Here is a 24,257-nt window from a genome sequence, read left to right as displayed (position 1 = left end):
AAAGTATCGTATTTTTCAGACTATAAGACACACTTTTTTGTCTCCCAAAAGGGGGTGAAAATGTCTGGGCGTCTTATAGACAAAATATTGCTGAAGCCCTGTCCACCCGCTGGCCGTTTTTTGGCCTCCGGACAGCCCATTTTTTACCCCCCCCCAAAAAACGGCCCGAAAAAAGCTTTGAAAACAAGCTGAAAAAAGCCTCAAAAACAGGCCAAAAAACCCCGCAAAAACAAGCTGAAAAAAGCCTTGAAAATGGGACAAAAAAAGCCTTGAAAACAGACTGAGAAAAGCCTCAAAAATAGGCCAAAAAACCTCTCGAAAATGGGTTGAAAAAAGCCTCAAAAACAAGCCAAAAAAAGCCTCAAAAATGGCCGAAAAAGCCTTGAAAACAGGCTGAAAAAAGCCTCAAAAACAGGCTGAAAAAAAGCCTCAAAAACAGGCTGAAAAAAAGCCTCAAAAATGGGCTGAAAAAAGCTTCAAAAACAAGCCAAAAAAAGCCTCAAAAATGGCCGAAAAAAGCCTTGAAAACAGACTGAGAAAAGCCTCAAAAATAGGCCAAAAAACCCCTCGAAAATGGGCTGAAAAAAGCTTCAAAAACAGACTGAAAAAAGCCTCAAAAACAGGCTAAAAAAGCCTCAAAAACAGACTGAAAAAAGCCTCAAAAACAAGCCAAAAAAAGCCTCAAAAATGGGCTGAAAAAAGCCTTGAAAACAGGCCGAAAAAAGCCTTGAAAACAGGCTAAAAAAAGCCTCGAAAACAGGCCGAAAAAAGCCTCAAAAATGGGCCAAAAAAAGCCTCCAAAACAGGCCAAAAAAGCCTCCAAAACGGGCCAAAAAAAAAAAGGCTGGAAAAGGGCCGAAAAATGGGGCACGCGGAGGCCAAAAACCTTTTGTTGTTTTCCTCTTATAAATTTAGGTGTGTCTTATAGTCAGAAAAATACGGTAAATAAGTCCTTGATTTACCACTTACAATGGAGCCCCAAATTTCTGCTGCTAAATATGAGTCAGTGGCCAATTTTGACCACGGGGATGCTACAACCTTCGTAATGTTTTTTTAAAAAAACAACACAATCGTAAGTCACTGTTTTTCAGTGCTGTTGTATCTTTGAACGGTCACTAAATGGATGGTTGTAAGCCGAGGACTGCCATTATGCAAGGCCCAGTGGGTTAGTGGGAGATTTCACGAAAGGCCTACAAATTCGGCGTTTCTTTCTCAAAACTCTGCACGTTCTCAAACGTTCTGCCTTGATCCTTGATGGATCTGAAGAGCTGCAAGGCAGGCGGAAGTTTCATTTTAAGAACTTTACCTGTGCGATGTTGGCCTGAGAGGCCAGGCGGATCATAATGTCCAGCTTCTCCAGCTTGACGTAAATCGGGTCGTTGTACTTCACAAAGAAAACTTTCATCTCGTGCTTGAGAATTTCAGGCCTGGAGAAGAGAAAAGAAATTAAGGAAATATAATGAAATGTGACGGCCGTGTTTTTCTATCCAGGCAAGCTGCTGTTGTGACTCGTCCTCCCTCCTCTCCTCAGCCGGGACCCTCCAGGCCTGTTATCAGACTCTGAGTCTGATAATGAAGATGAACGGCCTGTCATGCCTCCAGCCCCCGGCCCTGGCCCCATGCCCGGAGAAGATTCCAGGAGTGAAAGGACAAGCCCAATAAACCTCACTCATACAGCGTGTGTTCCTTTGGCTCAGCCGTCAGAGCAGGAACCCAGCCAAGTGCTGGAATTACTCAGTCCTACTCCCTCTGACCCCTCCCTTTCCCAGAAGCTGGCAGCAGATCCAGCTGAAGACAATTCAAAGTGGGAGGACCCTCGCTTCCGGAGATCTGAAAGGCGACGCTAGCAGAAGGAAGGGAGGGGCAGGCCTGGATAAATGCTGAGTCATGGAGCCACACCCCACAGCCTATATAAAGGACCTGCTTTTGGCATTCCAACCTTGAGTCAAGCAAAGTCTTATCTGATACCGGACCCTATCGCTGAAGTCACAACTTGGACTCCTGCCTGCCCTGAGAAACCTCGGAGGAACTTGGCAAGCTGCAGAGGCTTCATTGCCAAATTGGTTACGGACTTCCTTGACTCATTCGGCGGAGTGGGGAGTGGGACACGACAGCTGCATGCTAGGAATGCTCGTCCCTTTTCCGCCCCTCGCCAGGTGTGCGAGAGAAACTCACCTTTTTTGCACAATCAAGTTGATGTTCCGGAGAGCCACGTATTGCAGTTCCGGTTCGGCGGAGAGCAGAGTGACCAGAGGGGGCGCCAGCTTCTTCAGCAAAGTCCCGTAATAATCTAGATCCTTTGAAAGCATCTCTGTGAACTTCATCAACACCTTCACGGCGGAAAGGACCACGGCAGAGTTGGCGTGAGACAGCCGGGGAGTCACCCGCTCGCAGATGCTGAAAAAGGAAGGAAGGGTCAGGTGTTCTGAACTAGGCTTGGAAGCAGAGTCTTGGTCCCGGCCAAACCCCTTTTATTTACACAACTGTGAATTCCTTTCATTCGCAGTCAGCAAGGCCTGTCCAAACAGTCTTTCAAAGGAATATTTATCAACACAGACCTTATCTCGCTTGGAAAGCTGCCAGGTAACTAGTTTCCGAATGCAGTACAAGGCAAAACTTGGCAGAGAGTCTCTCAGAGTCACGGAACGAACGAATTGTTTCCTGCAAAAGCTCCCTCCCCGTTCGCTCCTCTTCTGTTTCCTATGGGAGGGGCCAATCACCTCCAAGGTATGGCTTTACTCCTGAGTCGACCCTGCTTTCTTAGTTGTTCTTGTCTTCTGGCAGCTCTGCGTATGCTGGGAACAGGCTCCAGCTGTTCCTCTGCCTCGCTGCTGTCTAGCTCTCTCTCTGCCTCCGACGCAGAGCCCTCGTCTGAGCTTACCCCAGCCCCCAGGACTGGCCCATCTTCCTCCCCAACCTCCTCACTGTCTTAGACTCTGCTGCCGACTCTGCTGGCCTCCGGCGGGCCACAACATCGGGGGTCTCTTGCGACTCAGCGCACAAATCTCAGTTCTGGCTCGGCTTTGCTGTAATCCACTTGACCTTCAGTAAACGAGACCTTTCTGAACAAATGGGAGTTCAGGATCATACTTACTTGAAGGCTCAAGTTGAGACAGGGTTGACATCTAACTCTCCTGCCCCCTGAGTTCCCCCACTCCAACAACCCTGCGAGGTGGGTTTAGCCACGGCAAAGTGGGTAACAGGAGGTCAAAAAGAGGCCGGTGTGAAGCAGCTTTCCCAAAAGTGGGTGGAGCAACACCAAAGAGTAGGCGGGGCCAAGGCTCAATCTAAAGCTGATCTCACGCACAATTACCGTTTACTGCTTGTGCAGCTGGCTCCCCCGCTAGCCCTCTCCTCCATCGCTAAGCACAAACCATCATTAATTTAAAAAGGCATGGATTTTAAAAGCTCCAACTGGGCACGCAAAACAAGGAAATAGGCCTTTCAACTGTCAGGTTGCTTCTTTCTACGTAGTGCACTCGAGAAAAGTGAGCCAAGCTGCAGCTCATTACCTCTGAGCTTCACGATCATCTTTGGGCATATAGTTAGCCAGGCAATCCAAGATGAAGATCTGCCCCCATTCGGTGCATTCGTTCAGAGCAGTCAGCAGCTTGTTGATGGACTGCGGGTTCAAGTCCAGCAGGTTGCTGCTGGGGTGGGACTCGGCGATCTCCGAAAGGGCCGCAACCGCATTCGCAACCACCTAAATAAAGGAGAACCACCTTGAACTCGGAACCCCAGTCTTGCAAAGGACCACCCCGTTCGCGTGCAGAGGTGGTATTCACTTTCGCTACCGGTTCGCAAATGTGAGTGCGCAGGCCAGCTCTGCGCATGCGTGGAGCCTTCCATGCATGCGCAGAGCGTCAAAAACGGGAGGTGATGACGTCTGGGCGGAGCCTCCCGCAGACGCCGCTATAGGTTCGCTCGAACCGGATAAAACCGGCTGAATACCACCACTGCTCACGTGGTTGGTCTTCGCATGGTATGTTCCAAGAGCCTTCCGTGCATGCGCAGAGCATAAAAAACGGGAGGTGATGACATCTGGGTGAGTGGGCAGAGCCTCCCATAGACGCCGTTACAGGTTCGCCCGAACCGGATAAAACCGGCTGAATACCACCACTGCTCGCGTGGCTGGTCTTCGCGCGGTATGCTCCAAGACCCAAGGATGCCTGAGGAAAACTGGCGAGAAGGTCTCCAAAAATGAAAGCGTCCCGGGAACACAACCCATTTTGTTTATTCACAACAGTCCTCAGGAGTGTCCGTTGTCGCTCGCCCCGCCAAGGCACAAGACTACAAGCTCAATCATCTCCAGTGGGCGGGCGCTGGAATTTTAAAGGGCGCCCATGGAGAAAAGCTGCGTGATAGCCTGAGCACGATTCGGGTGCTTCTACTGCAGAAAAGCTACGTAGCTACAATTGTCCCTCGTTTCATGGCCAAAACTGGGAGCGGAAACTCGGGAGTGAGCAAAAAAGGGCCGCGAATACGTTTTCGGTTGAGTGTGTGCTTTTTGCAAACCGAACGTCGCCTGCAGGCCAAACACGGTCTTGTTCAACAAACCCTGGTTAAAACCAACAATGGGTTATCAAAGTTTCTTGGGCTGTAAAGGCGAGGGGGGAGGGGAGAGAGGGACATCTACTTTGCAAGTCTGAAAGAACACCCCCCCACTTGTCTTTATGGTCAAAGAAACTAGGGAGGGTCCCTTTGGCAATGATTGCCGTGCTCCAATTCCTGCTAAAGGCTCATTGGCCTTTGATCTGATTATTCCCTAATCTCTGTCTCCTCCTCTCTTCTCCTCCCCTCCCTTTCCCCCCTCCCCTCCCCTCCTCTTTTCCTCATCTCCCTCTCTCTTGATCCCTTTCTCTCCTCTCCTCTCTTCCTCTTCCTCTCCCCTCCCTTCTCCCCTCTCGGCCTCTCCTCTCCCTCTCGCTTGATCTCCTCTCCCTCTCTCCTCTTTCTCTCTTCTTCCTTCTCCCCTTGTCCTCTCCTCTCCCTCTTGTTTGATCTCCTCCTCCCCTCCCCTTTCCTCTCCCTCTCTCCCTCTCCTCTTTCTCTCCCCTCTCGTCCTCTCCTCTCGTCCTCTCCTCTCCTTCCCTCCTTTCCCTCTCGCTTGATCTCCTCTCCCTCTCTCCTCTCTCTTCTTCCTTCTCCCCTCTCTCTCTTGCTTGGTCTCCTCCTCCCCTCCCCTCTCCTCTCCTCTCTCCTCTCCTCTCCTCTTTCTCCTCCCTTCTCCTCTCTCATCCTCCTCTCCTTCCCTCCTCCCCCTCTCCTCTCTTCTTCCTTCTCCCTCTCTCTCTTGCTTGATCTCCTCCTCCCCTCCCCTTTCCTCTCCCTCTCTCCTCTCCCTCTCCTCTTTTTCTCCCCTCCCTTCTCCTCTCTCGTCCTCTCCTCTCCTTCCCTCCTCGCCCCTCCTCATCTCCTCCTCCCCCTCTCCTCCTGCCCTCCCCTTTTCTTTTCTCAAGGACATTCTTACCGCCTATTACAGTACAGGCAGCCAGCCAAAGATTTTAGGACCTTAATGAAAAGATTATCCCAACCCCCTCCCCCCACCCGCAAAAAAAAGAGGTAATCACCATTGGGTTGGAGTCCGAAATGAGATCTTTCAGAGTATCCAGGAATCCTTGGTCCTCCACCAGCTGGGCGTTGATGTCGTGCAGCTTCGCCACGCAGACGGCGGCCGTTTTCCGCACGTACGGGTCCTCGTCCTTCAGGCATTTCCGTAACGGCTCGCAAAGGTACTCGGTGATCTTGTCGACTCGGATGCAGCCCATCGTGCGGACGGCCAGGGCTCGGATGAGAGGGTTTGGATCTTCGCAGTCCTAGTGGAAATGAGGGAAACTGTACGGGTGACCTGCCAGTTTCAGGAGGCTGTTCTGTCAGCCACGAGATTCTTCACTTGGGAGTGAAAGGAACTCTGCTTTCACTAGGGCAGGGGTCTCCAAACCTGGCAACTTTAAGACTTGTGGACTTAAAACTCTCAGCTGTGCTGTAAGAATTGAAGTTCCACAACTAAATTGCCCAATTGCTAAGCCACTGTAAATCAAGTAGTCCTTGACTTACGAAGTCTGTCAACTAGCAAAGGATCCCTAGCCTGCTCTCGAGTTGCCATAGGCAAGGGGGAAACCGACGAAGCAACACGGCAGCCCAAGACAGGAGCACATCCCAGACGTATCGTTCTCCAGGCTGTCTCCCAGGGTTACCCGCAGCAGCCGGAGGGGAGTGATCTCTACAACCCGCAAAATTGCTTCGTTGGCCGAATGTGATTGATGACACACCCTGGGGGGAGGGGGGGGAAACAGGGTCATGATAACAGCCGTAAATTATGTGGGGTCAGAGTTGGCTTCATTTGGGTTTGTGCTGACATGGAGCTCCTAATAAATAACTGGATTTCTTTTGAAGCTTGGCTCTAGGTTCATGATTTAATTAGGGCATCCGTCGGAACCCTGACAAAGTGGCTTAGAAACTGGTGGAAGTTTCAGCGGACCCCCACCCCAAAAAGGTACTTATGACCCAGTTCTGACAGCCTGCTTCTCCTTCACAGTCACCTGACCGTATTTTGGGCATTGGGCAACCTGCCCACATTTATAGCCGTTTGTAGCCAAATGCGGTGAAGGTGACTGTGATTTAAGACGTTTTTGTCAAAATCCAGCATTTAATTCCAGCAAAAAGATCCCTTTTGCAGTTACTGCTATTGAGCCAAGTTTCACCTAATCTGCACCTACACGTTTGATGAGGTACAAGTACAGAAAATCACTGGCAGCCTCACACTGCAATGAACAAGGACACACATTCAATTTTGCAGCTACTAAGTTTGTTGGACATGCAGGCACAAAAACAGCCAGCTATCAAGAAGATTGTTGGACGAGAAGACAAAAACAGCCAGCTATTAAGATTGTTGGACGAGCAGGCACATAAACAGCCAGCTATTAAGATTGTTGGACAAGCAGGAACAAAAACACCCAGCTATTAAGATTGTTGGACGAGCAGGTAGAAAAACAGCCAGCTATTAAGAAGATTGTTGGACGAGCAGAGACAAAAACAGTCAACTATTAAGATTGTTGGATGAGCAGGCACATAAACAGCCAGCTATAAAGATTGTTGGACGAGCAGGTACATAAACAGCTAGCTATTAAGATTGTTGGACAAGCAGGGACAAAAACAGCCAGCTATTAAGATTGTTGGACGAGTAGGCACATAAACAGCCAGCTATTAAGATTGTTGGACGAGCAGGCACATAAACAGCCAGGGAAGTGATCGAAGTCTGGGAAACAGGTCCCTCATCAGTCAACAGGAGTGCTGATTTACCACCAGCCACTCAAGTACTTAGAAGGTGAAGGCTGGGCAGCACAAACAAACGACAGCCAACGACTTAAAAGCCAGCCATCAACACACCCCAATCAACATCTGTAAAACCACATACAACCGACACTATAAATATGACACACAGGAACAGCACACACTCTGAAGATTGGCTCCAGCACGAGTCCGGAAGCTCGGAAGACAAAACCTCTGGTCCAGGCGACGGACCCAGATTGGATCCGGCAACATTATCCCGGGACACGTAGATTCGCCTCCATTCTTAAGTACAGATTCACCTCATTTGAATCATGAACAAGTGTGTTGTGCCTCGCCCGCCCCCCTCTCCTCAGCCGGGCCCCTCCCATCTCCTGTTATCTGAGCCAGAGACTGATAGTGAAGAAGAATGGCCTGGCATGCCTCCAACCCCCAGCCCTGGCACCATGCCCAGACAGACTGAGCAAATAAACCTCCCCCACACACACACACAGCGTGTGAGCAAGAAGACAGCCACGAGCTGGAATTGCCGGCAGCTGAGCAGGAGGACAAAACGTGGACAGATCCCCGCTTCCGGAGAATGGAGAGGCGACGTCAGCAAAAGGAAGGGAAGGGCAGACCTGGATAAGTGCTGAGTCATGGAGCCACACCCCCATGGCCTATATAAAGGATCTGCTTTCTGGCATTCCTTGAGTCAAGCAAAGTCTCATCTGGTTTGCTGAAGTCACACCTTGGATTCCTGCCTGCCCTGAGAACTCTGACAGGAATTTGGCAAAGCTGCAGAGGCTTCGTGGCCACGCTTGATACAGACTTCCCAGACCCGGCCGTCAGAGGAGTGGGACACGACAAAGTGTCACGAACGCAGTGTCTAAAGAGGGATCTAGCATGGACTGTACCCAGAAAAGATTTTGGGAGGCAAGTCTAGTGACTTTGCCAGTTGACTCTGCTAGCTCTCCATCAGCCTACTGAAAACATGTCGCCTGGCTTTTCTCCGCCACCGCTCACCCAAAAGGCACAGCCGCGCTCACCTTAACGAAGGTGTTGACCGCCATGATGGCCATGTCAGGCTGACTCTTGGCGTAGTTCATCAGATACAGGTAAACCAGCTTCTTCAGCTCCAGGTTGTCCGTCTGCATGCAGTTCACCACATCTGGGAAAAGAGCGCTGGGAGGAGAAATGGAAGGTGGGTTAAAAGATCGTTTTCGTATCCGAGAAATGACACGGGACAATCACCAGGAGACTGGGAGTTCTAGTCCTGCCTGAGGCATAAATGCCAGCTGAGCAACTTTGGGCCAATCACCAGGGATGTTCTTTCCCCCTCGCCTCCGTCCGAGCGATGGCTTAATTAGCCGGCACTATCAGCTCTGGCAGCAAACTAGCGAGCGTCTGCCAAGTGGCTCTGTTATCTCCCTCGATGCCGATGAGTCAACAAACAGTACTTCAGCTCTAGTCAAGCAGTTGATTTGCCTGCTACGAAGAGGCATAGCAGCCCTTGCTGCTTTTATATCCTGTGGGGTGTGGCTCCATGACTCAGCACTTCCTAGGCCTGCCCCACCCCTGCTTCTGTTGTTCCCGCCTCTCCTGCCTACGAAACCTAGGGTCCAGCCAGGCCTGATTGCCATCAGCTGGGTCTGGAGGTGTGACCTGGGGGGGGCAAGGGTCAGGGGACGGAGGCCTCGTTATCTCCTCCACCTGGCCTGCCTCTGGCTCCTGGAGCTGAGCCAGGGAAGCCGGTGCTCCCTAGTTAAGTCCTGATGGCCCTTCCCCCTCACTTTCCAAGTCACTTTCTGGCAGGGGGCCCGGCTCGGGGGGGGATGCAGACACAACAAGGAGACTGGGAGTTCTAGTCCCGCCTGAGGCATAAAACCCAGCTGGGTGACTTTGGGCCAATCACCAGGAGACGGTGAATTCTAGTCCCACCTTAGGCATATAAAGCCAATTGGGCGACTTCGGGTCAACCACCAGGAGACGGTGAGTTCTAGTCCTCCCTGAGGTACGAAAGCCAGCTGGATGACTTTGTCCCAATCCCCCTCTCATCCCAACCAACCTCACAGGATTATTGTGGTGGGGAAAACAGGAAGGAAGGAAGGAGTATTGCATGTCGGCCGCCTTATGAAAATAACAATAACTAAATGAAACAAACCGACCGACCGACGGACAGACAGAACCCAGCTGGGTGCTCACGTCTTCCAAGGACAGCATACCTGACGTCCTTCCCGACTGTCATGGACGCAATCACTTTCTTCACGGCCTCCTTCTTCTTCTCTTTCTTGTCACTGTTCAGTTCGGCCTTCAGTTCAAATATTTCCCCTGGAAAAGAATTTGGTCCTCGGCTTAATGACCACAATAGAGCGCAACATTTATTGACCGACCACCATCTGTTGTGACCCAGGCCCAAGTAGGAAGTAGGAAACTCAGTCAATGAAAAAACAAACTTTATTAGAACAGCTGAGAATTAACTTCATTCTCAGTGCTAGTTCAAATAAATTAAAGCAAATTCCTCCCAACACAAATTCCTCAGTCCTATCACCAACCTTGGTCCAATTAGGTAAACTGCCAAAGGCCTTTCTTGGCAAAAGTTCAGAAGACGCCGATACAAGACAAAGCTATCAACGTTGTTTTCCAGCAAAGAGCCCAAACGCCGTTGCTGGTCTTTTAAGCCTTATGGGAGGGGCCAATCATCTCTTGGCCTTACTCCCAAGTCGTCCTCTTTGCTTGAGCTGCTCTTGCCTTCTAGCAGCTCTTCTCATGCATGCATTAGGAACAGGCTCCTCCTGTTCCTCTGCCTCACTACTGTCAGCCTCTGGAGGCTCCAGAGTCCGCACATCACTCCCAGATGGCCCTGGCCCAACCTCTGCCTCTGACGCAGAGCCCTCATCCGGGCTTTCCCCAGCCTCCAGGACTGGCCCACGCTCTTCCTCAGCCTCATCGCTCTCCGACTCCGTTGCCAGCTCCGCAGGCTGCTAGCAGACCACAACACTATCTCGGGTCGAAGCCAAACCATCAAAATAGAACCATGGTCTGTGAATCACAGCGGTCCCGATCCGTTTCCAAGACCATTTTTAAAGCAAGTTTTGCCCAAGTTTACGCTCTTTCTCGCCGGTCGCTCAGTCGAATCACTACAGCTGTGAATTCGCAATGCGATGCTTCGATTTTTGATTCTTTGGCTTCCAAAACAAGACGATCGGCAAATGAATGGAATATACATCAAAATAAAATAACTCCACGTGACCAGAGGCAAACCCTGGCCCTTATTTCAACTTGGGCTTGGATGTTTCTGTGAATTCGACCTTGGGCCTACCTGGAGAAGCACAGCCAGCTAGCCCCACACACACACACACACCCCAGGTGCCCTCTTACCTTTTTTGGTAGTAGTGAAATACTTGGAGTCAGTCATCTTGATGCCTGGTTGGTTCGGTCACCTCTGCAAAAGAAAAGAAAAGAAAAAACGAGACGGTAAGAGAGATTTAAGATGGAAAAAAGAGGCCACGGGTTTAAAACAATGGGTAATTCTCCGAGGCTTAGCAGCAGGAGAAGGAAAGTCAAGAAAAGGGCTAATTTAGTTGTTCAGGGAGGGAAAAAAGGAAGGAGAAAATAAGATTAATGGGAGAGAGGGAGGGAGGGAAGGAGGGAAGGAAGGAAAGGAGGAGAAAATAGGATGAATGGGAGGGAGGGAGGGAGGACGGAGAAAATAAGATTAATGGGAGAGAGGGAGGGATAAAGGAAGGAAGGAGAAAATAGGATGAATGGGAGGGATGAAGGAAGGAAGGAGAAAATAGGAGGAATGGGAGGAAGGGAGGAAGGAAGGAGAAAATAGGTGGTATGGCAGGGATGAAGGAAGGAGAAAATAAGATTAATGGGAGAGAGGGAGGGAAGGAAAGAAGGAGAAAATAGGATGAATGGGAGGGAGGGAGGAAGGACGGAGAAAATAAGATTAATGGGAGAGGGAGGGATGAAGGAAGGAGAAAATAGGATGAATGGGAGGGAGGGAGGGAAGAAGGATAAAATAGGTGGTATGGCAGGGATGAAGGAAGGAGAAAATAAGATTAATGGGAGAGAGGGAGGAAGGGAAGGAAGGAAAGGAGGAGAAAATGCTATGAATGGGAGAGAGGGAGGGAGGGATGAAGGAAGGAAGGAGAAAATAGGATGAATGGGAGGGATGAAGGAAGGAAGGAGAAAATAAGATGAATGGGAGGGAGGAAAGGAAAGGAAGAAAGGAAAGGAAAAGAAAGAAAACGAAAGGGAAGGAGAAAAGAAAGGGAAGGGAAAGGAAGGGAAGGGAACAAAAAGAAAGGAGGAAAGGAAAGGAAAGGGAAGGGAAGGGAAGGGAAGGGAAGGGAAAGGAGGAAGGAGGAAAGGGAGGGAGGGAGGGGAAGGAAGAAAGAAGGGAAGGGGAGGGGAGGGGAGGAGAGGAGAGGAAAGGGTGAGGGGAAGGGGGAAGAGAGGAAAAACCTGCATCTGATAGGTCTTATTTATTTATTTTTATTTATTTATTTTGTCATAGCAATATACTTAGGCATCACACAAAAGAGTAGTACATAAACATGTATATGAGAAAATATAAGGAGGTATAAGTATATATATATATATAAAGAGAAACAATAGGACAGGAATGGTAGGCACGTTGGTGCTCTTAGGAATGGGGTGAGGTCAATAGTAGAGAGTTTTTGGTTGAAGTTTTTGGTCTTATCTGGAACTTTCCGAAAGGGTTTTCTGCTTCAGTTCCCTCCGGGAAAAAGGCTTGGAGAGGCAAGGGAGGCCGGCGGGCCTCCGACTAATCTGGTTAGCAGCTGCCCTTACGGCCGGCGGGCGTGGAACTAAATCTCCCAGAAGGTTAAACCGGATAAAACAACAATCGGGCCCGTTCTACGGTTGGTAGCGGTTGGGGTTGTTGTTGTCGTTGCCGTCGTTGTTTTCGCCCGACAAGACCCACAAAAAAAACACACGCTCGTGCCAAGTAGCTCAGAGACAACGACAGACAAGTAGAAACCCCCCCACCCCGTCCACCTTAACTTCCCCAAACAGGAAGTTGGCTTGTCGGATCTGCGTTCGTAATCCGCCACAGGTTTCATTCCATCTTTGGCGGACTGATGGGTCACCGGAGAAACGCCAAATATTTCTCCGGGCACAGAATCCCCGAAATGTCCTTTTCTAAAGCCGAGATCAGGACGTGGCCCGTTTTCCAACCGAGGCCAAGATTTCTGTCACTAAGCGAGACGGTTGTTAACTGAATTTTGGCCCTGGCTTTCGTCTCGGTAAGCGAATCGCGGCGGTGGATAAGTCAGCAACTTGGTGGTTCAAAAGTAAAATCTGGCTTCCCGCCCCACTTGACTTGGGATTGTCAGAAGGTCGCGAAAGGGGATCCCAGCGATCGTCGTAAGTGTGAGTCAGTGGCCGGATTTTGATCACGTGACCACACGGGGGGGAATGCCACAACGGTTGTCAGTGTGGAAAAACTTAGTGTAAGTTAGTTAAAAGTGAACTTAACCCTAAATGATATAGATGATTTCTTAAAAAACGAAGGAAGGAGCATCAGGTCAAATTTCACAAGAAGGCAACGCTAACCCAAGAATGGAAAGAAATGCACTCTGTGTATGCTCAGGGGCCCTCTTTGAAGCGTCAGTCTCCTTTCACAGATTCAGGGACGGCTGCTTTTAATCCACAATCCAATCCGGGCACTTTGAAACAGGCGACCGGATTAACTTTTTAAATGCACGCCAGGGGGTTCAATTCACACGACGCAGCGGGCCCAAATAAACGCAGGGAGTCCTCGACTTACGACCACAACTGAGCCCGGCGTGTCCGCCGCTAAGCGAGACGCCGGTTGAGTGAGCTTTGCCTCGTTCTTAAAACCCTCCTCGTCACCCTCGTTCAAGCGACTCCGAAGCGGCTGTTAAACAAGTCGCCCGCTTTGCTAAGCGAATCGGGCTTTCCAACCTTTTGAAGGTCGCCAACGGGAACCGATCGTCCCGTGAGCCCCCCCGGGACACGGGCTGCCACCGTCGTAAATATGAGTCAGTTGCCGGTTGGGATGACGCGACCGTCGGGCGAGGGAGGGATGTCGGAGAATGCTACGACGGTCCCCAATGTGAAAAACCTCAGCTTTTCCCACCCACCCCCGTGCCGTCGTCACTTCGGTCCCTGAGCGGACCGTCGTAAGTCGAGGCCTAGCTGTAAAGCCATCAATACGGTACACAACACCCCGCTTTTGCGTCGTTCTTTCCAGAGCTACACAAAAAACACACAAGCCGGCTCGGATTATGTAAGGCTACAGATGTTTTCCAGCGGCTGGTTGCGGGGAGGGGGGGAGGCGAGAGACAGTCAGGATAACAACAGCTCCCCCTTCCTTCTCCGCCCCCCTCCCCTTAATTTTGAGCCCTTCCTTCCTTCCTTGGGAAATTTTACAGTGCAATAGAAGGGGGGGGGGAACGGGACATAGGGAAGTGGGGAGGAGGGGCTCCTAAACTTCCCCAGGAGGCCGTCCAGCCCCCCTCCCCACACTCCCCAAAGACAGTTGTTATCCCCATCCCCTGGTCACCCCAAAAACGAAAGAGAGGTTGCAATGATGGGGGGGGGGGCGGTAGGGGGGGGCTTCTCTCTCCTTGGAAAGGCAGATAGGTGTGTGTGTGTGTGTGTTTGGGGGGGGAGGCTTCTACCCCCCCCCCCCAAAATCTAAACAGGCATGGGACGGCAAAAACAACAACAAGGAAAGAGGGTCCTATGACAGCCCCCCCAAATAAAAATGGGGTCCCTTATGGCTCCCCCCCCACATTAGCAGATCAGAGTAGGGGGGCTGCCTTTGATTCTCCCCCCTTCCTTCTAACCCAGGCAGGTGCAATTCCCTCTCCGCCCCCAAAAAGAGGGGGTCGTTTTCCTTCATTCCCCTGCCCCAAAACAGACCCAGTTGGGGAGGGAGGGGGTCTTCAAAGCCAGGCAGGAGCACCCCTCTTCCCCTCCCCAATCAGCAACTTGCTCTGCAGCTCGAGCCCCTCCTCTCCCACTTCTTCCTCCCCCCCCCCAAAAAAAATAGCCGGACGGGAGGGGGAGTTTTTCCCCCCCCAAAAGGCGCCTATAGGATCAGCCTGCAGGGCAAGCGAGGTTCCCCAACCTGGCGCCCACCTTCCGTACCTCCGCGGCGCTCCGGTTGGTTTCGGGCCCCCGACGGAAGTCTCGGGATCGCGGACGCCACGCAAGCGCGCTCCCGGGGCGGGCACCGAAGAGGAGGAGGAGACCGGAAGGCCGCGGGAGCGCGCGGGAGGGAAGCAACCTCCGCGGGAGCGCGCGCAAGGGCGGAATTGCAGCGGGCGCCCGTTGCAAAATCAAGCCAGCCAGCCAGCCGGGCGCCGGTCCTCGCTTTTACGTCCCGAGCTCTTCGCGGGGCTCCCCCCCCCCGGCTTCAATCCAAACCCATCCGGCTGGTCGCTGGCCCCACCGGCTGCCCGCTGGCCCCCACCGGCTGCCAGGCGGGGAACTACAAGTCCCAGCATGCTTTGCGTGGTGGGGGGGGAGAAGGGGGAGGGATGCTGGGAGGGGCTCCTAAACTTCCCCAGGAGGCCGTCCAGCCCCCCTCCCCACACTCCCCAAAGACAGTTGTTATCCCCATCCCCTGGTCACCCCAAAAACGAAAGAGAGGTTGCAATGATGGGGGCGGTAGGGGGCTTCTCTCCTTGGAAAGGCAGATAGGTGTGTGTGTGTGTTTGGGGGAGGCTTCACCCCTCCCAAAATCTAAACAGGCATGGGACAGCAAAACAACAACAAGGAAAGAGGGTCCTATGACAGCCCCCAAATAAAAATGGGGTCCCACATTAGCAGATCAGAGTAGGGGCTGCCTTTGATTCTCCCCTTCCTTCTAACCCAGGCAGGTGCAATTCCCTCTCCGCCCCCAAAAAGAGGGGGTCGTTTTCCTTCATTCCCCTGCCCCAAAACAGACCCAGTTGGGGGAGGGAGGGGGTCTTCAAAGCCAGGCAGGAGCACCTCTTCCCCTCCCCAATCAGCAACTTGCTCTGCAGCTCGAGCCCCTCCTCCCACTTCTTCCTCCCCAAAAAATAGCCGGACGGGAGGGGAGTTTTCCCAAAAGGCGCCTATAGGATCAGCCTGCAGGGCAAGCGAGGTTCCCCAACCTGGCGCCCACCTTCCGTACCTCCGCGGCGCTCCGGTTGGTTTCGGGCCCCGACGGAAGTCTCGGGATCGCGGACGCCACGCAAGCGCGCTCCCGGGGCGGGCACCGAAGAGGAGGAGGAGACCGGAAGGCCGCGGGAGCGCGCGGGAGGGAAGCAACCTCCGCGGGAGCGCGCGCAAGGGCGGAATTGCAGCGGGCGCCCGTTGCAAAATCAAGCCAGCCAGCCAGCCGGGCGCCGGTCCTCGCTTTTACGTCCCGAGCTCTTCGCGGGGCTCCCCCCCCCCGGCTTCAATCCAAACCCATCCGGCTGGTCGCTGGCCCCACCGGCTGCCCGCTGGCCCCCACCGGCTGCCAGGCGGGGAACTACAAGTCCCAGCATGCTTTGCGTGGTGGGGGGGAGAAGGGGGAGGGATGCTGGGAGGGGCTAATGTTGGCCGCCGTCCCCCCCAACCTGGCGCCCTTTGCAAAACGACGGCCGGTTTTATTTTGCGAAGCTGCAGAGCGTAGGATTTTTTTTTTCTCTCTCAAAAAAATAAAAAATAAATCTTGTTTTTATTTTGTAATAGAGGGAAACAGAAAAACAATCATACACAACCTGCATTGAACTAAAACATATACTCCTTATAAAACATATACCCGATGACTATCATTAAGGGTTGTACCTTAGAAGTCTTGATGAATGTATTTTATTCTCCTTATGCACCAAGACAAATTCCTTGTGTGTCCAATCACACTTGGCCCATAAAAAATTCTATTCTATTCTATTCTATTCTATTCTATTCCTATTCCTATTCCATATTTCTAATTTTTATTCTATTCTATTCTAAATTTCAATTTCTATTTTTTTTATTCTATTCCATTCCATTCCATTCTATTCTAGTTCAGCTTTGCCTGCCTCCATCAATGAGTTTTATTTATTTTATTTTATTTATTTATTTTTGTCACACAGTATACATAAGCATAAAATAATTATACAATATATAAGCATATATATGAGTATGAGTTGTAATAACTATATTAATTGGATATAACTTACGGGACCGCCTGCTGTTACCACATGCCTCCCACCGACCCGTACGCTCTCACAGAGAGGGACTTCTCAGGGTGCCGTCCGCCAAGCAATGTCGGCTGGCGGCCCCCAGGGGAAGGTCCTTCTCTGTGGGGCTCACACTCTGGAACGAGCTTCCCCGGCTTACGCCAAATACCTGACCTTCGACCTTTCGCATGAACTGAAGACATATCTTTTCATTCGGCAGGCTAACAAATTTTATTGATTTTAAATTTTCTACCACTAATTTTTAAATGGGGTTTTAGTTTTTATATATTTTAAAGTTTCAGGCCAATTTATAATAAGTTTTTTAAATTTGCATTTTAAACTGTATATTGTATTGTTTGTTTTTACTTTGCCTGTACACCGCCCTGAGTCCTTCGGGAGAAGGGCAGTATAAAAATCAAATAAATAATAATAATAATAATAATAACGAAGGAAAACAATAGGACCGGAACGGTAGGCACGCTGGTGCTCTTATGCACGCCCCTTACAGACCTCTTAGGAATGGGGTGAGGTCAATAGTAGATAGTTTTTGGTTGAAGCTTTGGAGATTTTGGGAAGAGACCACAGAGTCTGGTAGTGCATTCCAGGCGTTAACAACTCTGTTACTGAAGTCATATTTTCTGCAATCAAGATTGGAGCGGTTAACATTAAGCTTAAATCTATTGTGTGCTCGTGTATTGTTGCGATTGAAGCTGAAGTAGTCTTCGACAGGAAGGACATTGTAACAGATGATTCTATGAGTTAAATTCAGGTCATGTCGAAGGCTAAATTTTCTAAACCCAGGATTTCAAGTCTGGTGGCATAAGGGATTTTGTTGTATTCAGAGGAGCGGAGAACTCTTCTTGTAAAATATTTCTGGACACGTTCAATTGTATTGATATCAGAGATGTGGTGAGGGTTCCAAACAGTCGAGCTGTATTCAAGAATTGGTCTAGCAAATATTTTATATGCTCTGGTTAGTAGTGTAGTGTTTCTAGAGAAGAAGCTATGCAAGATTAGGTTAGGGTTAGGGTCCTAAACCGCGCTGAAAATGCAGGTTTATTTATTTATTTTATTTATTTATTTATTTTTGTCACAACATCATATAAAAAGGATTATATAGTATATAAACATATATATGAGTAAATATTAGGAGGTATAAGCATCAATATATATATAGGAAGAAGAAAAGAAAAAAAAACACAATAGGACAGGAATGGTAGGCACGTTTGTGCGCTTATGCACGCCCCTTATGGTCCTCTTAGGAATGGGGTGAGGTCCATAGTTGAAAGTTTTTGGTTGAAGCTTTTAGGATTATGAGAAGAGACCACAGAGTCAGGTAAAGTATTCCAAGCACTGATGATTCTGTTACAGAAGTCATATTTTCTGCAATCTAGATTAAAGCGGTTAACATTTAAGTTTAAATCTATTGGTTGCTCTTGTATTATTGCAATTAAAGCTGAAGTAGTCTTTAACAGGAAGGACATTACAATAGATGATTTTGTGAATTAAGCTTAGGTCTTGTCGAAGGCGACGGAGTTCCAAGTTTTCTAAACCTAGGATTTCAAGTCTGGTGGGATAAGGTATTTTATTGTTTTCAGAGGAATGGAGAACTCTTCTTGTAAAATATTCTTTATTCTTTATTCTTGTAAAATATATAATAGGTTCCAGCATGTTAACAAAGGGTTGGACTAGATGAACCCCGAGAGGTCCTTTCCAATGTTCTACGTTTCCATAACCTGGTTTACAGAATAGCAGACTTCGAAGGGAACTTGGAGATCTTCTAGTCCAGCCCACTTCTCAGGCAGGAGACCCTATGCCATTCCAGACAAATGGCTGTCCAGTTTCTTCTTGAAAGGCCTCCAGTGATGGAGCACCCACAACTTCTGGTGGCAAGCCGTTCCACTGGTGAATTGTTTCTCCTTAGTTCCAGGTGGGATTTTTCTTTCGTGATCTTTCACCCGTCCCTTCTTGCCCTGCCCTCGGGTGCTTTGAAGAATAGGTGGACCCCCTCTTCTTTGCGAGAGAGCCCCCCCCAAGTATTGGGAGATGCTTTAAGTAGAAAGAGCTGGTGGCTTCCCAGAGGTTCTGCTCTGCTGGCAGATCTTGGAAGGACGTTGGAAACCTAGAACATAGAAGAATATCTTTGGAAGAGACCTTGGAGATCATTTAGTCTTGCCTCCAACTTGCCTCCAGAAGTTGTGGATGCTCCAACACTGGAAGTTTTTAAGAAGATGTTGGATAACCATTTGTCTGAAGTGGTGTAGAGTTTCCTGCCTAAGCAGGGGGTTGGACTAGAAGACCTCTAAGGTCCCTTCCGATTCCGTTATTCTATTTTATAGTCTATTTTACAGAACCACTTGCCTCCAGAAGTTGTGAATGCTCCAGCACTGGAAGTTTTTAAGAAGATGGTGGATAACCATTTGTCGAAGTGGTGTAGGATATCCTGCCTAGGCAGGGGGTTGGACTAGAAGACCTCCAAGGTCCCTTCCGACTCGGTTATTGTATTTCCAAGGAGCTGCTGATCCAGTTCTACAGAGGAATTATTGAGTCTGTCATTTGCACCTCTATAACTGTCTGGTTCGGTTCTGCAACCCAACAAGAAAAACACAGATTTCAGAGGATAATTAGAACTGCAGAAAAAATAATTGCTACCAACTTGCCTTCCATTGAGGACCTGTATACTGCACGAATCAAGAAGAGGGCCGTGAAAATATTTACAGACCCCTCGCATCCTGGACATAAACTGTTTCAACTCCTACCCTCAAAACGACGCTATAGAGCACTGCACACCAGAACAACTAGACACAAGAACAGTTTTTTCCAGAGGCCATCACTCTGCTAAAGAAATAATTCCCTCAACACTGTCAGACTATTTACTGAATCTGCACTACTATTAATCTTCTCATCGTTCCCATCACCAATCTCTTTCCACTTATGACTGTATGACTGTAACTTGTTGCTGGCAATCCTTATGATTTATATTGATATATTGACCATCAATTGTGTTGTAAATGTTGTACCTTGATGAAGGTATCTTTTCTTTTATGTACACTGAGAGCGTATGCACCAAGACAAATTCCTTGTGTGTCCAATCACACTTGGCCAATAAAAAATTCTATTCTATTCTATTCTATTCCTATTCCGTTCAAAATCTAGTTGGAAAAAAAAACCTTTGGGGAGTCCAGCGATGGAGCCCCTACAACATCTGGAGGCAAAACCGTTCTGCAGCTGCCCAATCTATGCAAGGTCAAGTTCAACCCCCTAGAGAAGACAACCCCTCGCTTAGAGGACTCCCCCACCAAATCCAGCATCGCTCCTTTCTCCCTCCCTCAGCAACTGCACTTTTCAGCAGGAAACGCAACTCGGGTGTGTGTATGTGGGTTTTTTCTCTCTCTCTCTCCTCTCTGCAAGCCAGCAGTGCTGACGGGGATTGTATGTCCTCCAAAGAAAAGAGAAGTCAGCCAAAACAGAATCGAGTTTTTGCAGCTGTTTCCTCTGAATTCCCCATTGCTAGGAAGGCCCCCCCAACGATCCCAATTTGCTGGTGCAGCTTTTCAGGGTGACTTTGGGCAGCCCAGCCCCCTGCCTCTCCGTGTGTATCAACGAGTTCAGGATGGCTGCCAAGGTTGTGTGTCTTTTTTTGGGGGGGGGGAACATATATTCTCATATATTTTGGCCTGGGCAATTCACAGAATCTGCCTTTCCAGGAATTGTAACACGGCCTTGAGCAGAGAAGGAAACGAATAAATATATATATATATAAATATTGCCTGCTTTTGCTGAGTAATTAACTCGGAAACCTCAATTCTAGGAAAAGAGGATGTAGTTAGTAGCTCCGGTTTTGAATTTGCCAAGACGTTTCTCTCGACATCCGCAAAAGAGAACGGCAGCTTTTCTGGAAAGTTTTTAAACGGATAATAGATATTTTGCAATGCCTCCATTCTTGATTCGCCACCTTGGGCACTTTTAAGATGGGTGGACTTCAACTCCCAGAATTCCCCAGTCAGCATGCTGACTGGGGAATTCTGGGAGTTGAACTTGGTCCAATGCTTCTTAAAGCCTGCTGGCTGGGGAATTCTGGGAGTTGAAGTCCACTCATCTTAAAAGTGCCCAAGGTTGAGAAAGATTATTCTAGATGAGCCTCTCTGCGATACCCATCATCCACAGACAACGCGCCTGCAGTGTGCAGTGTGAATGGAGCGCAAACGGTTATGAATTTTAAACCCAAAGCAAGTTATCTAATTTAATGCCAAATTTAAGAGGGCATTAACCTTATCTTGTTTTAACACACTGCCAACAAGTTGTACATTAAAAAGGGAGGTTTAGGAATTTTCCTAAGAATTTGCGGTTGGGATGAAGGGCAACGCCTGTATTATTATAGGGTTCATTCTTGTAAAGATGCACAGTTATATATTTTATTTATTTATTTTATATCTAGCCTTTATTATTTGTATAAATAATTCAAGGTGGCGAACAAACTTAACATTCTTTCCTCCTCCTGTTTTCTCCACAAAAAAACAACCCTGTGAGTTGGTTTGGGCTGAGAGAGAGGGACTGGCCCAAAATCACCCAATTGGCTTTTGTGCCTAAGGCGGGACTAGAACTCCCAGTCTCCTGATGATTGGCCGAAAGTCACCCAGTCGGCTTTCCTGCCTAAGGCGGAACTAGAACTCCCAGTCTCCTGGTGATCGGCCCAAAGTCACCCAGTTGGCTTTCGTGCCTAAGGCGGGACTAGAACTCCCCGTCTCCTGGTGATCGGCCCAAAGTCACCCGGTTGGCTTTCGTGCCTAAGGCGGGACTAGAACTCGCAGTCTCCTGGTGATTGGCCCAAAATCACCCGGTTGGCTTTCATGCCTAAGGCGGGACTAGAACTCCCCGTCTCCTGGTGATTGGCCCAAAGTCACCCAGTTGGCTTTCGTGCCTAAGGCGGGACTAGAACTCCCAGTCTCCTGGTGATTGGCCCAAAGACACTCAGTTGGCTTTCGTGCCTAAGGCGGGACTAGAACTCCCAGTCTCCTGGTGATTGGCCCAAAGACACTCAGTTGGCTTTCATGCCTAAGGCAGGACTAGAACTCCCAGTCTCCTGGTGATTGGCCCAAAGTCACCCAGTTGGCTTTCGTGCCTAAGGCGGGACTAGAACTCCCAGTCTCTTGGTGATTGGCCCAAAGTCACCCAGTTGGCTTTCGTGCCTAAGGCGGGACTAGAACTCCCCGTCTCCTGGTGATTGGCCCAAAGTCACCCAGTTGGCTTTCGTGCCTAAGGCGGGACTAGAACTCCCCGTCTCCTGGTGATTGGCCCAAAGTCACCCAGTTGGCTTTCGTGCCTAAGGCGGGACTAGAACTCCCAGTCTCCTGGTGATTGGCCCAAAGACACTCAGTTGGCTTTCATGCCTAAGGCAGGACTAGAACTCCCTGTCTCCTGGTGATTGGCCCAAAGTCACCCAGCTAGTTTTCATGCCTAAGGCTGGACTAGAACTCCCAGTCTCCTGATGATTGGCCCAAAGTCACCCAGTTGACTCTTATGCCTAAAGTGGGACTAGAACTCACCTTCTCCCGCTTTCTAGCCAGATGCCTTAACTGACACCTGTACAAACTAAATTTCCAGGCGGCCCAGATTTATTTATTTATTTTTAAATGTACAAATTGCTAACTGGCCAGGATGCTCCTGTTGAAGTCAGGTTTTCTTTTCTTGTCTGCAGAATTATCAGTCATTCGGATCGTTGATAACCACCGTATCGATTCCGTTCCGTTTCTTTTCTTTTTACCCATTTTCTTTTACAAGGTCACCTTTCATCGATTCTGGGACGTTTTTGAACTTTTTTCATGCTTTGACGGAATACTGGCCGGTAAGCGTTTGTACAGGATCGGCCGGCTCCTTTGAAATCCCCCAGGGAAGCGTTGTGCCAACCGTTTCTTTCCAGCGTAAGGCGAATTTCATTTAAATCAACCAGATTGCAGGTTTTTGCCTCGCTGTCAAGTAGACGAGAATGCTGCTCGGGTGGAAACCTGAAAACACGGCCAGGTTCTCCCTGGCAAAGCCGCGATTTGGACGTCCTTCAGGGTGGATTTCTTCCCCGTGAATTGCAAGCCTTCGATAAATCAATTCCAATTTTGCAGCATTGAGGTCTTCATTCCCTTTTGGGCTTAGCTGAGGAACCACTGCAGAACAGAGACAACCTAGGTCCCGGGTAGCGCCAACCCAAGACAGGTTGGGCGTGCAGAAGCGCACCAGCGTGCCTACGGTTCCTGTCTTAATGTTTTCTTTTATTCGTGTCCTTTACATGGATTTATAATTATGTTTACACACCAGTGATGGGCTGCAATTTTTTTTTACAACCGGTTCGGTGGGCGTGGCTTGGTGGGTGTGGCATGGCCTGGTGGGCGTGGCAGGGGAAGGATACTGTAAAATCCCCATTCCCACCCCACTCCAGGGGAAGTAATACTGTAAAATCTCCATTCCCTCCCCACTCCAGGGGAAGTAATACTGTAAAATCTCCATTCCCTCCCCACTCCAGGGGAAGTAATACTGTAAAATCTCCATTCCCTCCCCACTCCAGGGGAAGTAATACTGTAAAATCTCCATTCCCACCCCACTCCAGAGGAAGTAATACTGTAAAATCTCCATTCTCACCCCACTCCAGGGGAAGGTTACTGTAAAATCTCCATTCCCTCCCGATCAGCTAGGACTCGGGAAGCAGAGAATAGATGGGGGCGGGGCCAGTCAGAATTTTTATTACCGGTTCTCCGAACTACTCAAAATTTCTGCTACTGGTTCTCCAGAACTGCTCAGAACCTGCTGAAACCCACCTCTGGTTTACACTTGGATCTGTCATAAAACACATGCTCGACAAAATAAACAAAATAAAAAATAAAATAAAAGGTTGTTGTTAATTGCGAAGTTGTGTCCAACCCATCGTGACCCCATGGACCACGTTCCTCCAGGCTTTCCCGTCCTCTACCATCCTCTGGAGTCCATTTAATCTCACGCCGACTGCTTCAGGGACTCCATCCAGCCACCTCGTTTTCCATCGTCCCCTTCTTCTTTTGCCCTCCATCGTTCCCAGCATTTGGCTCTTCTCCAGTGAATCCTTCCTTCTCATTAGGTGACCAAAGGATTTGAGTTTCCTCTTCAGGATCTGGCCTTCTAAAGAGCAGTCAGGGTTGATCTCCTCTAGGACTGACCGGTTGGATCGCCTTGCAATCCAAGGGACTCACAGGAGTCTTCTCCAGCACCAGAGTTCAAAGGATCCAATTCTTTGGCGCTCAGCCTTCCTTGTGGTCCAACTTTCACAGATGTACATTGCAACTGGAAAAACCAGAACCTTGACTGTACACATTTTTGTTGGCAGGGTGATGTCTCTGCTTTTTAGTACGCTGTCTAGATTTGCCATGGCTTTCCTCCCCAGGAGCAAGCATCTTTTAATTTCTTGGCTGCAGTCCCCATCTGCGGTGATCTTGGAGCCCAGGAAGATAAAATCTGTCACTCCTTCCATTTCTTCCCCATCTATCGAGCCCAAAATCCTCAACACTTCTGTATTGTACTTCCTTAGCCTAAGCTTTTAGGCTGTCTCCCCCATTGAGAATTTGGAATTTATTGTGTGCATTTGAGGCCAAATGCAATGCAGAACAATTTCTGAGCTTGCTTGCTAGCTGAGACAGAAAACTGCAGGTAACTGGCAAAGATTGGAAGGTTACTGCAGTTTTAGTCTAACTCAGCAGTCCATAATGCAGGCTTGCTGGGGGAGAACTGGAGTGCTAGTTAGCAATAAATTTCCAAACTTGTCAGACTCTGAAACAGGACCCGTTATTTCAA

At 49.3% G+C, this 24,257-nt stretch overlaps 2 protein-coding genes across 5 annotated transcripts in view; one reads left to right on the top strand and one right to left on the bottom strand.

Annotated features, from left to right (window-relative positions):
* AP1B1 (adaptor related protein complex 1 subunit beta 1) overlaps window positions 1–14,532 on the bottom strand; it is a 36,773-nt gene extending 22,241 nt beyond the window's left edge. Inside the window, exons 1-8 of one of the 4 annotated variants that reach the window (XM_058158469.1) lie at window positions 14,419–14,532; window positions 10,651–10,714; window positions 9,495–9,600; window positions 8,319–8,454; window positions 5,571–5,816; window positions 3,513–3,703; window positions 2,176–2,397; window positions 1,307–1,427 (exon numbers count right to left, since the gene is read on the bottom strand). In XM_058158469.1, the coding sequence (XP_058014452.1) occupies window positions 1,307–1,427; window positions 2,176–2,397; window positions 3,513–3,703; window positions 5,571–5,816; window positions 8,319–8,454; window positions 9,495–9,600; window positions 10,651–10,687 (1,059 nt within the window). In that variant the 5' untranslated portion in view covers window positions 10,688–10,714; window positions 14,419–14,532. Of the gene's footprint in view, window positions 1–1,306; window positions 1,428–2,175; window positions 2,398–3,512; window positions 3,704–5,570; window positions 5,817–8,318; window positions 8,455–9,494; window positions 9,603–10,650; window positions 10,715–14,409 lie in introns of those variants that run through there. The other 3 variants (XM_058158471.1, XM_058158470.1, XM_058158472.1) reach the window with 3 other exon arrangements.
* The window catches only part of NEFH (neurofilament heavy chain), a 40,551-nt gene continuing 28,674 nt past the window's right edge, over window positions 12,381–24,257 (top strand). Inside the window, exons 1-4 of the mRNA XM_058158791.1 lie at window positions 12,381–12,460; window positions 13,167–13,294; window positions 14,366–14,787; window positions 15,340–15,798. Of these exons, the coding sequence (XP_058014774.1) occupies window positions 12,381–12,460; window positions 13,167–13,294; window positions 14,366–14,787; window positions 15,340–15,798 (1,089 nt within the window). The remainder of the gene's footprint in view (window positions 12,461–13,166; window positions 13,295–14,365; window positions 14,788–15,339; window positions 15,799–24,257) is intronic.

Source organism: Ahaetulla prasina, chromosome 15 (assembly GCF_028640845.1).
Source record: "Ahaetulla prasina isolate Xishuangbanna chromosome 15, ASM2864084v1, whole genome shotgun sequence".
Lineage (NCBI taxonomy): Eukaryota > Metazoa > Chordata > Lepidosauria > Squamata > Colubridae > Ahaetulla > Ahaetulla prasina.
This window is presented reverse-complemented; position numbering and strand designations above follow the sequence as displayed.